General features: G+C 39.9%; 1 protein-coding gene and 1 long non-coding RNA gene across 4 annotated transcripts in view; one reads left to right on the top strand and one right to left on the bottom strand.

Annotated features, from left to right (window-relative positions):
* The window catches only part of LOC145658973 (uncharacterized), a 54751-nt gene extending 49029 nt beyond the window's left edge, over window positions 1-5722 (top strand). For all 3 annotated transcript variants that reach the window (XM_081719192.1, XM_081719193.1, XM_081719194.1), the window contains 2 exons: window positions 1-9; window positions 779-5722. The exon at window positions 1-9 is cut by the window's left edge and continues 92 nt beyond it. In XM_081719192.1, the coding sequence (XP_081575318.1) occupies window positions 1-9; window positions 779-908 (139 nt within the window). In that variant the 3' untranslated portion in view covers window positions 909-5722. The remainder of the gene's footprint in view (window positions 10-778) is intronic.
* A 5344-nt stretch (window positions 5723-11066) lies between these two features.
* On the bottom strand, window positions 11067-12243 carry LOC145658901 (uncharacterized). Its single transcript, XR_014124743.1, has 3 exons — window positions 12105-12243; window positions 11453-11641; window positions 11067-11338 (listed from the first exon to the last, which is right to left on the bottom strand). It is a non-coding gene; the product is annotated as an uncharacterized LOC145658901 (long non-coding RNA).
* Between the last annotated feature and the right edge of the window lie 412 nt (window positions 12244-12655).

Raw genomic sequence — 12655 nt, 5'->3', positions numbered from 1 at the left:
CGTGAGTGGGTGTGTGCTGTGTGCAAGGCGCTGGGGCTCTGGTGTCATTGCTGGGTGTACTATTGTGAGGGTAGCATGGTGATGTAGCTCAAGGATGCTGCGAATGGGTTTTTTTAGAGCCTCATTATTTATTGTGGAGTCTTCGCTCCCTCTCTCTCTCTCCTTCGATTTCGTTTAATCTGGATTGATTCTCACCAAAGCATACTGGATAAAGTTTTAAGAAATCCATTTGCAAATGCAAACGTTCATCTAAAATGATAAAATGACCAAAATAGTCTCTCGCCCTCAATCGCCCTATTAATGCAGAGGAAGTGTTGTCGTTAGGAGTGGGCAAGCTGCTGTCTTCTTTCTCTCTCTGTTTGAGTCACCGTAACTGGTCTGCAGTACCCCTCCACACCCCGGGAACGCCTAGATTTTACTGCAGTACCTCACTGCCTTGAGCTCCACTGAAATCTACTACACAAATGTGAACACAATATATTTCACAATCCTATGCTACACACACACCTCCCCACATACACTTACCTGCAATATTACTAATCACAAGCAAAAATGTTAACATTACATTTTTGCATATTTTGTCAAATAATATTCTTTAATATTTCTTGTTTATTACGTTGAAATATCTCAATTTAAGGTAAACATTGCTGCATTCCTTTAATTTTACAAATTTTAATCTGAAAATTTTGATCTGAAATTTACAGTTCAGTCACAGGATTGACCATTTTCTTTGCCTTTCCCATGTGTGTGAGTGAGAGTGTGTGTGTGTTTATTGCAGTGAGAAGACGTCCTCATCTCTGACTGACAGACTGCCCTGTTCTGCCATATGTTCTAAGATGGAGCTCCATGTTCAGCTCTATACGGTCTACCCAAGAAAACACCAAACTGATTTAAATTGCAATAAGTAATATATTTGCCATTTTATTACATATAACTGACTTCCTGACAGTCAAATGGAAGAAGGCTCCTCATAGCTTTGTGATATCAAATAATCTCTCATGTGGCCCGAAAACGAAGCACAGTGTCCACCCTGAATTTTCACTCTCATCGTCAGAGCTCTATCATTTTCTCAACATTTCATCAGATCGAAAACAAAAAACAAAAACAAGACAAAACAAAAACAAGGCAAAAAACTATCACACAATGCAATATTTAATTGACGTGACACAGCATGGAAAAAATACACTGCAAACAAAATCTGGAATTGTCACTGTGGGGCCTGTGCTACATCCAGAGGCTGGCCCAATCTGGAAAGTTCCGGAGAGGTTCACCTTTAAGAAGTGGAGCAGAGAACTCGGCTGATTGCTATGGAAAGCAATGGTTCAGTAAGCCATGTTGCTGAAACTTCTACACTCTTCTAGGCAGAGGAAAAGGTTGTTGTGGAGATGTGGTGGATGTACGCAAGCCTTGGGAGGGGTATTTGTGTCCTTGTAAAGTACATGATGGGTTGCCTTTTGAGTGGGTGGACCGAAAATATCTGCTATTGGAAATATCCAGCACTGTGGTTGCAGTTGGCGCTATTTAATCCTTCTGTTCGCTCACATTCTTCTCATTTCTTGCTCCCTCACTCTCTCCCTCCCTCCCTCCTGCTCATTCTCTCTCTCTTACTCTCTCGCCTTTCTCTGTCCTCACATGGCTTTTGCCCTACTTTGCTAGAACAGAGCTGAGACAAGCCAGCCTCCACAGCCAGAGGCAGGCACAACCGCTAGAGAAACACTCTATCCAGAACCTTGCAATGGAGTGTGTGTGTGTGCATGTGCGTGTGTGTGTGTGTGCGTGTGTGTGCGTGTGCATGTGTGTGTGTGTGTGCATATGTGTGTGCGTGTGCATGTGCGTGTGTGTGTGTGTGTGTGTGTGTGCGTGTGCATGTGCGTGTGCATGTGCGTGTGTATGTGTGTGTGTGTGTGTGTGTGTGTGTGTTTGTGTGTATGTGTGTGTGCAAACCAAACAATAGAATAACAGTAGGATAAATATAGGTGATCAAAACATGTTAGTCAACATTTGGAATATTTTAATCTTGGGAGTAAAAACTAAATGCGGCAGAAGCCAAGGATGCTGAAATCACATAAATGTGTTCCTACCCGCCACTTCAGCTTCATTGCATCAGGTTCACGTCTGTGAATTTGTTTTGCTGTCCAAATGTACAAAAAATAAAAACTGTTATTGAAGATGGAGCTGCAGGAAATGACATTTTAGTCATTCAGGTCTAGAGGAAGAGACAAGAGGGGGACATTAAGAAGTGATGAGATGGACGAGACCTGCTTACACAGTTCCATTCTCTCTCTCTCTCTCTCTCTCTCTGTCTCTCGCTCTTACTCACATACACACTGCCACAAAGCCTGTATGTGGCCTCGCAAATCTTCTTTTTTTGGTACCATCATTACTGTAACATTGTTAATATTTTACACTCAGTAAGAGTAGCTGTACTGTTCCCAGCTTGAAAATGGTGTTAGAGTGCGTGATTAGAAGTACTCCATGAAGTCTCCCAGCACTGCACAAGCACTCACGTTCTGCCTCCATCTCCTGTTAAAGGGCGCTGTTCCACACCACAGAGCAGAGACATAAGTAGCCAGTGGCTTTATGCAAGTGCTGTTCTAACCTCTTTTTTCTTGCTTCGTTTCTTTTCCAGCTTGCCGCTCTCCTCTATCTTTCTCCCGTATGTTGTCTGTTGGTCTCTTTCTCTGTCTCACTTTCTCACTCCCTCCTCTCTGGGTTTGTGTGGGGACACAGGGAGTCTCAGGAGTTAGCCACAGCCTCTGGTGTCCTGAGCCAGCTAGGAGGACGAAAACCAGGCAAAGCCCACCTGTGTAACATTTCTAACAAATGAATAAATAAGCCAACAAGACCACAGAGTAATGTAATACTATATATATATATATGTATAAAAAGATTAGCGAACTGATTTTGGAAACATGCAAATTTATATATATATATATATATATATATATATATAGTAAAATATTATTTTATGTTTCCAAAATCAGTTCTCTAATCTTTTTCGACTCCTACTATCTTCTTTCCCACCCAGTTTGCACACACAATGCCCCCCCACCTCATCCAGCCCCCCCTGTCAACCGAAGTCCTTTCATAATGAATAGCAAGGTACGATAATAGCCTCACGGTTGCCATAGAAACCAGACAGGAGCCCTGTGTGTGCTGTAGCTTTTCTCTATTCTGTTTTTTCCCTCCCCTCTTTTTCGAGGGGCGAATGATAGTGGAATGTGAGGTGCAGTGCTCCCTCTCTCCCTCCCTCCTGCTCTGTGCACTCACGCCGTCTTTCTGCGGTGTATTCCCTCTCTCCCCATTTCTGTCTCACCCCCTCGTTTTTGCATCAATCACTTTTCTGTGGCTTGTTTGTCACTTGCTTGTTACTTCCCTGTTTGGAATCCAACTAAAAAATAAATCACAATTAAATGTATGTGGTTTGCTAATTATTGAAACTAATTATGAAACAACTTTTGTAGTTCAAGACATTCTATTCTATTATGTTTTTCTTTTTATGAAATTATAATATGGGAATAATTATGGGTAGGATTGGATTTACACATTATGGGATACAGTTTAGTAGTAACCATCTTAACTAGGTGAACTTCCATCTCCAGTATTCTGGAGTGCCCCAGTTAAATAACTAAAGTTAGCTAGTTAGCTAATAGATAATTGTACCTCTAGACAATGTAAGTAAGGCATTCGTTAAGGACCTGTACACAGTTTCTGGTACCATAACAATTAAGCCATAACATTAACCCAGCCAAGTGCTCACACAGCTGCTAAAGGCGAAGCAGCTAAATGCAACAGGCTGAAGGTCTCTGACATGGCAAAATAGATAACATGTTTTCTGCTCTGAGCTCATTCATCCATGTTTTCTGCTCTGAGCACATTGCCTGTCGACTGCATTTATTAAGACACTGTACAAGAACTGATTCTAATAAATGACATAATTGGCAATGATATGTGCTGGTAGTGCTGAAAGATTGCAGACTCTATGGCTGCTGGATGTTGCTGGAACTCTGCATTAGCACTTTCACTTAAAATTTTGTACTTACCAGCCACTTTTTACAAATGCCAAATATATGAGCCCAATTTGTGTTGCTGGGTTTTGTACGTCACTACCACTGCTGGGTTGAGAATGAATGGTTACACAAAGAAGAAACCAACCAATCAAACTCTGGTCAAACTGATGAACGGCTACAGAATGACTAACATACGTTACAGTAACCAGCTGTGTGAACACCAAGCTCCACACCTTGTATTTTGATCTCCCTGTAACTCCTAAAATTCAAAGCAAAACAGCAGCAACATGACAGGTTCTCAGACTGATCTCAGACTAGCTCTACTAGCTAAGGACTGGGACCCTCTCATGTTACTACAATGGCCCAACACACACTTTAGACACTTTGGCTTCCCTAAAAATAGCAAATGCCAAAGTTGCACGTAGCTTAGGCTACATAATGGTGAGGTTTGTATTAGGTAATCTTATAAACTTTAATGCCGCCTTATCTAAATTATTCATTGTCTATTCAAAAACATAAATTACAAAAATGTTGTACAGAGAGAGGCAGACAGAGCAAGAAAGTGAGACAAAGATTAAGAGAGGTAAATAATACAGTTTAAAATTACAGTATAATGTAAAATAAGGACATTAATGTCAAAATTAATGTGAAACTAGATTTAATTAATGCATAGACTATATGTTTTTAGATAAATAAATTGGTAAATAAATGGTTTAATTACTTAAAATAGTAAATAGTTGAATAATTTCTTTAAAATAATTACTATAAAAACGTCTAGAGACAAAACAGTTTTAATGAGGAGCAATAATACTTTATGGAAAATGGAAGGAAAGAAAATTAAAAATGTAAACAAGTGATTTGTTTTCTTTTCCTTCAAATCCAATTGCCATGCACTGATTCATGAACTAATAGTCTCAGAAATGAAACACTGGCTAAAGCTATCAGACTTTTAAATGTAAATTATAAATATTTATGACTGTCATGTTTTGTAACTTTATTACTGTTGTAGCATTTTGTAGCATTTTAATATCTCATTTTATAGCATTTTAATATCTCATATCGACCATGGCATTATTGGATGCCATAGTTGTTGTAGCTGTTTTAATGTATCTTTTAGCTCTTTGGATGTTCTAGTTGGCTAGTTGGTATATGACTTTCTATGACCTTGTGTAGTTTGTATTTATGTATTATATTATATTTATAGTTCAGTTTTTAACTATAATTTATAACTAGAAATTATAAATGGCTAAAAAAGGGGTAGGAGCACAAAGAAGTGGTGAAAAACCTAAAGGAGATTACAGTGTGGAGTGCAGTGTGATTCATTCACTAAGTGAACTGTGTAATTTAAGCCTATAGGAGATTGGTGGAGTACAGTGTGGTTTATTCACTAGGTGAACTGGGTCATTTATTCTACAGTAGGGACCTCCCGAAAATTGCAGTCTTGGTTTTGATTTGACCTTACAACAGAATGGACTCTAACTATATATATATATACACACACACACACACACACACACACACACACACACACACACACACACACACACACACAAGGGGTTTCTAATAAAGTGTGAATGTATTATGTTGTTTTGAGTGAGTGTTTTATATTATTTTACAATGTGTAAGAAATTGTATAATGTGTAAGAAATGTAAGAAACATTTTAATGCTAATCTTATATAAAAATATCTCTGTATGCCTGTTATGAGCTGGATCACCTCTACCAATTGCCACCATGTTTTTACTCCCTTCACAGGCTTCCTCCTCCTTTTTCCTGCACCTTTAATATACCATCTCCCACTTTGCTTTGGAACACAGGATTGGGGTCAGGGCACTGCTGTTAGGAGGTTCCCTTCATGCCTACCTATGCCTCTTCATGCCTCTTGCACTGGTGGGAGCAGGTCCCTCCTCATCAGGCCACACCTTGATACTATCATTATACTGCACCGAGATTACTTGGACATTATATAAATGTTCCAATTCTTGTGATGGTTCTGACAATATTTATGCAAGACATGTAAACCAGACATGGGATGCACAAATGAACAAAAGGATCATTTTAATATTGGCTCCTGAAATGTCACATGACTAATGTTACATTACAATGAGGAATTCAGACGACTCCAGGATGTAACTGAATTGTTATTGCTGCTGTGAACCTGGGCTAGTGTCTTAGGAGAAGGTTCTGTGTTGACTGATCATTGTTTAAAAAATCACTGTGCATTAAATAGCTGTTTTTAAAAATGTTTAGAGCTAAAATTATTATTTAGAGCTATTTTTGATGCTAACATAACATGGATTTTGGACAATAATGATGCTGAAGATCTTTTCCTGTACCCATGCTTAGCTACTGTAGCCCACATAAGCTAGCAAAAGAAAGTCTTGATGCTGTTTCAGCCGTTGCTGTGTTGTGAATGATTAGGTCAATATGAGCCAAAAGTCATTTATGGCATACTGGTGATGTGCTTTCTGTAGCTGACTTACCCTGGTGTAGCAATATGGCACCTAGGGGATGAGGACATATGGCAGAGCAGGAAGTGCTGGACACAAATTAATCATCAACACACATGCATACACACTCTCTCCTTTTCTCTCTCTCTCTCTCTCTCACACACACACACACACACAGACACACACTCCCATACACGCACGCGTACACCATCTTCATCCAGCTGTCGAAAGCAGGCTGTGTCGCCATAGCGACAGCAGAGTGCTGCTGAAGAACCTGGCCAACAGCTGCTCTCTGTGGAGACAGTATTGATTGAGTCTGCTCTAGCCTCACTCTACCCAAATGTGAGTGTGAGTGTGTGTGTGTGTGTGTGTGTGTGTGTGTGTGTGTGTGTGTGTGTGTGTGTGTGTGTGTGTGTGTGTGTGTGTGTGTGTGGGTGTGTGTGTGTGTGTGTGTGTACATACATGTACATGTATGTCTGTATTTATGTATGAGATGAAGTGGGCACATAAACAGATAACCCCCCACTGTAAGAGTAACAGAGAGAGAGTATGGATGCATGGCTTGGTTAATATGTGTACATGCATATATATGCACCAGTGCATGATGAGTATTTTTGTGTGTCTGTTGTAAAAGATGGATCCGACAGCTAAATTGACCTGAAGTAAACCCTGTGATTAAACAGTCCAGTGTTCATCTCATTGTGGCCCCTGTGTAGCGGCCCCAATGAGTCTCTGGGGCAATTGAGACATCCAGGACCCATGCCCCTTTAAGAGTATCAGGAAGTGATGCAGTTAGCAGAATGGTGTAAGCAGTGGAATGCGAGAAAAAAGTGGATTTTCACATTCAAATAGACCGTGGATTTTACTTTGTCAGAGACACTACGTAACGCTTCACCAGACCTTTCACTTGTCTCAGCGCAGTGTGTATCATCAAAGGCTGGATTACAGTGGGCCAACCCTGCTGGGGGAGTCAAACCTAAACGCCTGACGGGTTTGAGCTTATTAGTTCCTCTATGAAAAAAACACACGTACAGGAAGGTTTAAACATGGTGAGAGACCAAACACACATGATCCATTAGTAGTGAGGCAGAGATGCGGAATCATAAGGGAAGAACGAGTGAGAGAGATTTGTGTGCATGTGCGCATGCGCTTATGCGAGCTACCGCAAGTGGCATTAAACATGACACCCTTCCACCTCTGCTGTCCGCAGACATTTCAAATCAGTCTTCCCATGTGACATCTTCTTCCATTGTGGTTTCCATCGTTTTCCCGAGGCGATGCTATTTAGAGCTCCACCTCACCTGCCACTAGTGCCCTCTTCTTCTCCATGTCAGTTTTCCCTCTGACAGTTTTTTTTTAATTTTTCTGCCCTGGGCCTGCGGTTGTCCCTTTATCTCCTTGTGTCATTGGCTTGGAGGAGTATAGTGTCCCCCATATTAAACTTGGAATCTGTGCCCAGGGAAATACATCACAGGTCATTTTGGAGCAGCTCTTTATCAGGTGTAGCCCATGAAGCTGCTTTTCTCCACTTGGCACGTGTCTGAACGACTCAGACCCCATTGCAGTTTGACATCTTCAGTCCATCCAACCATTCGCTGAGATCGGAAAGTGTGTGACCTTCTCCACAGTCTCTCCGCTGGCTTTTGTTCAGACAGTGTGGCACTGGGTACTGTCCCGATGTGTTTTTGGCGAGCCCTCATAATTCATAGCTAATCTCGGCACGGCTGAATGGATTTTTTATACTAAGCCTGATTATCGGCCCTGTCGCTAATCCTCTCAGTAAGCAGGTTCCCTCGACATGCCATCAGCTTCCAGACCAGAGTCCAGCCAACACACCACCACAGAACAGACCTTAGAGGGAGCATTCACTACACTACATGCTCTTTTGGTTCCAAATTGGCTGCAAACTGATCAGTCCAAAATTCAGTCCATTGGTCTTATGGAAGGCTACCATCTTAGATCAGCAGTCTGGTTCATTTGTGTCACTTATGATAAATGAATCATAGCTGAATGAAGTCACAGTGAACCTTTATCTATGTTATTCGCTTCTATCAGCAGCAGTGCTATGTTTAAGCCACTGGTGGAAAAACGCATGTGTGGTCTACGGTTTTTCAGGTTGAGATGAAGTTTCACAGACCAATGGGTTTGCATGGATTTGAGTGTATGCACAATTTGACTGAATTAAATTTCAACACACGGAACCTCAGGGCCTGTTGTTTGCATATGCTAGAAATTCCCAAAGCTCCTTTGCAGAGATTAACCCTGTCAGACTTTAAAACAGGAAGGCGACAGCAAGATCTAGATTATCCTCATGAGACTGCTATATCCTTACATAAGGACTTGCAAATTTGTAGGGATTAACCCGTTGTCCTCATATGAGCACACTGCTTTTTTTTTTTAACACAGTACTTCTTAAAGACACTGTTTTGTATCCATAGCTATCAGGTGCCATGTTACAGATTGCAAGGGGAAATTAAAAATTGCACACAGCAGCACTGCATGTAGACACATTTACTCTTACTCTTTGTAAGTTAGATTCATCCTGTTCAGACAATGTTAAGGTGTAATATAGGGTGGGAGACGGTAAGATGTGCATTCTTCATCTCTTGCTTTGTGTGTTGAACTGCTAGTACAATAAAATACTTGTGACTGTGTGCCTTCCAAATCAAGTTATATGCACACTATATTTATTAGGATAAACATTTGGTTAAATGTGCATGAAAGAAAGTCACCAGTCATTTTTCATCTCTTTGCTGATCTTGTATTTATCCTTAAAGTTTGAAGAATAATGACTTAATTTCATGATCAGTAAATATCAATGGAATGTAAGTGACTAGATTCAAGAATATATTAAGATTAAGAAACATATTTGCTTACTTTATTACAGTAATATTATATTATACAATTGCTGTGAAAAGTGATGTTAAACCACAGATAATGTATGTCTAGTGTAATCATCCTTGCAGACTTACAAAATAATGCTACTTGTAAATTAGCAGTGGCTCTGTCACCCTACCATTTATTGTATAATGTCTATGGTAATTAAATTGCTGAACTTTTACTACATAAAATATATACTTCATCACAAACACATACTTTTGTTTTTGTTACATGTTGGCAAGTGAAGATGCCAAAGTACTATAATATTTAATTACTTATCCAATATAATCTCACAATTAAAACTCATATACAAAGCATGAATGTTTAAAGTTAGGGCTAGTTTCAGGTTTGGTATGTGTACTTTTTCTTATGACTTAATTTGTAGGGAATCCAGCAACTAAATTCCAGCTCATAGTAATACACATGAATTCACATTGATTAACACACATGAGCAACACAAAGATACATCTTGGTTGAACTTTTATGACCCACGAGTGTGAGGTGATGCATTAAAATGCTCCACGAGCCTTGTAACCACAGCAACAGCACTTAATGTATCGATATGAAAAGTCACAAAGATTTATGTTTATGCTGTGTGCTGTGTAAGAGCATTTACCTTAAAACATGGTTTATGTGTTGCTGTTATGTACTACTGGGTGACATGCAGATCTTTGTCCTCTGATTTAAAAGCCTTCGAGTTTGTTAGTGTTTGTCAGAGAGAAGCATTCATAGACAGACAGATACATAGAGAAAAAGAGACAGATACACAGAGAATGAGATACAGGGAGCATACAAGGGGACCATGCTTCTTCTCATGTTGCCTGTGTTTGGGTAACTCAGACAGGAGAGGTACTGTTGCGAGTCCAGAAATAGATTTTTTCAGCACTTTATCTGTTGTATATATAACACTGGATACCATTGGGGAAAACAGGATGACATGCAAGAGTCATTCAAAGATATTAAAATCTGCAAGGCCAGCATATTATTATGTTACCTTCCAGCACTTAAGGAGTCTTGATCTTATCTCTGTTTTCATTTCAGCTAGTGCAGACTTTCAATAACCTGCTTTTACTTAAGCCACAGACAAAAAATTACACACACACAAGAAAAACACACACACAGTTCTGAAAACAGTTTTGAAAAGCATACGTAAGATAACATTTGCTAATTTTAGTGCTTAACATTTGTGACGGGACTTAATGGCAGAAATCAGTGATTTGGTTGTCTGCCATTGACAGCTCTACTTGCTGTCAATTTTTAAAGTAATACTAGTATAGTGTAGATCTGCTTTTTGCAACTGTTGACTGTGATATATGTTTAGAAGAAAGGGCTTAGCATTACACATGCTAATGATTTTAAATGATGCTTTGCTCCTCTGTAGTCTGTCCCATATATTCTTCTGAACAATGTCCTTATTATATAGGAAAACCAGACAATTTTTTTTTTCTATACCGAGTCCATAAAACAACTGGTTACTGAGATTAAGATTAGGTTTGGGTTTGTGATTAGTCTTAGAAAGCTGTTATTAAGTATATGTGACATGTATGCATGACTCTACATCTCAACAAAGTACATAAAAACAAAACAAAAAAAATCCAAAAACACATGCACCTGCATGTGTGTGTGCAAGCACGTCTGCGTAGTGTAAGTCCGTCTCTCTCATTTTTTACAAATGCCATTCAACGCTAATGGGAGGGAACACTACAGTATAGTCATCAGCAGGAAACTGTATTCTTTATGAGTTTATTCAGCCTGCAGGCGGAAAATAAACACAGTAGAGATAATGGTTTGCAATGCCAATTGAACAGCTTGTGGAACACGACTCAAGGCTGACATTCCATATTAGATACATTACTTTTGGTTCTCTTATAGGTTCTCTTCATGCATCTGTGGTAAAAATACTTGGGGAAAATGGAAAGCTTTCCAGTGGAAAAGAAGGAATGCACATCTGTCCACTACAGCTTTTGGAGGTGGTTTTGCTAGAGACTGCCTTGCAAGTCTAGAAGGAAATAGAAAAATCATCAGTATTAATGACTGAATGTGCCAGAATTATATTTCAGCATTATATTCAAGTAGCAGTGATAGAATGTTATCATATCATAGAATAACTTACCATGTAATGGATTTGCTGTATTATTTAATAGAACTGTATTGTTCTATTAAATATTTGTAGTAAATCAAAGGTCGACGATGGCCATCATTCAGCAGTAGTAACATGTAAAAGCACTCCACTGGCAACCAGTAAAACCATAACCGCTTGCTCCATGGGATATGTAAACCCCTTTTATTGTACTCTACCTCACTTACACACACACACACACACACACACACACACACACACACACACACACACACACACACACACACACACATTAACCTCCACATTCCACTGCTGTAGCATAACCAATAAACTGCTTTTACAGTGTGCCTGGTACAGTAACAGCCATATATCACTTTCATACAGTGAAACATGTTGTAACTTGTTAAAACTTAAGCTGAAGTCAAATAGTACACCCCCTTTCCAGTTCCCTGGCTGCCTGCTGAAAGTTGTACTAACAAGAATGTGGTCAGATGCTATCCCAAGCACAGTAATCTTCCACAAACATTTGGAAAGGGTTCACTTCATGGGCAGTTCTTTAGCTTTGCCCCCCAAGTTTGGTGCCTTTCCAAAGGTTTTGCGGTGGCTCTGTCTGTTTGAGCAGCTAGGGCCTTTTTCTTTTTCATTTTACATCAGTTCATTTCCAGAGAGGTTTGGTTTTTCAAACCTTTCTTTTGTTCTTTCTTCCTCTCTCGCTCTTTCTCACTCTCTCTGGCTTTCACTGGCTTTGTGTCTTCTTGTCTGTCAGACCCTCTCCTGGGCCTCTCTGCTTGGTGAGTCTTTCATTCCCCTTGAGGTTTGTTCTCCTTTACCCTCATCTTTCCTTCTTTTAACTTGCTATTTTCCCTCTTTTTCACCCGATTTGGTTCAGCTCTTCTTTATAGTGCCACAAGTTGTTGTCCCACCCTTCTCACTTTCTCCCTTTCTCCCTTTCCCTTTCTCTCTCCCCACCACTCTCTCTCTCTCTCTCTCTCTCTCTCTCTCTCTCTCTCTCTCTCTCTCTCACACACACACACACACACACACACACACACACACACACACACACACACACACACACACACACACTTTTGAATCTTTCTATGTAATGCCCCCCACCCCCCAATCTCCCCAATCTGCAAAAGACAGATTCCTCTTGGGCTGCATAATACCTTTCTGTTTCATTTCTTATCCCTCTCTTTCTGTTTCTTTCTGTTCTCTCCTGTTACTTTTCCCTGC

This window comes from Electrophorus electricus, chromosome 8 (assembly GCF_041902795.1).
Source record: "Electrophorus electricus isolate QZ-2024a chromosome 8, ASM4190279v1, whole genome shotgun sequence".
NCBI lineage: Eukaryota > Metazoa > Chordata > Actinopteri > Gymnotiformes > Gymnotidae > Electrophorus > Electrophorus electricus.
The sequence above is the reverse complement of the archived record's forward strand: the minus strand, read 5'-3'. Positions and strand labels throughout refer to the sequence as shown.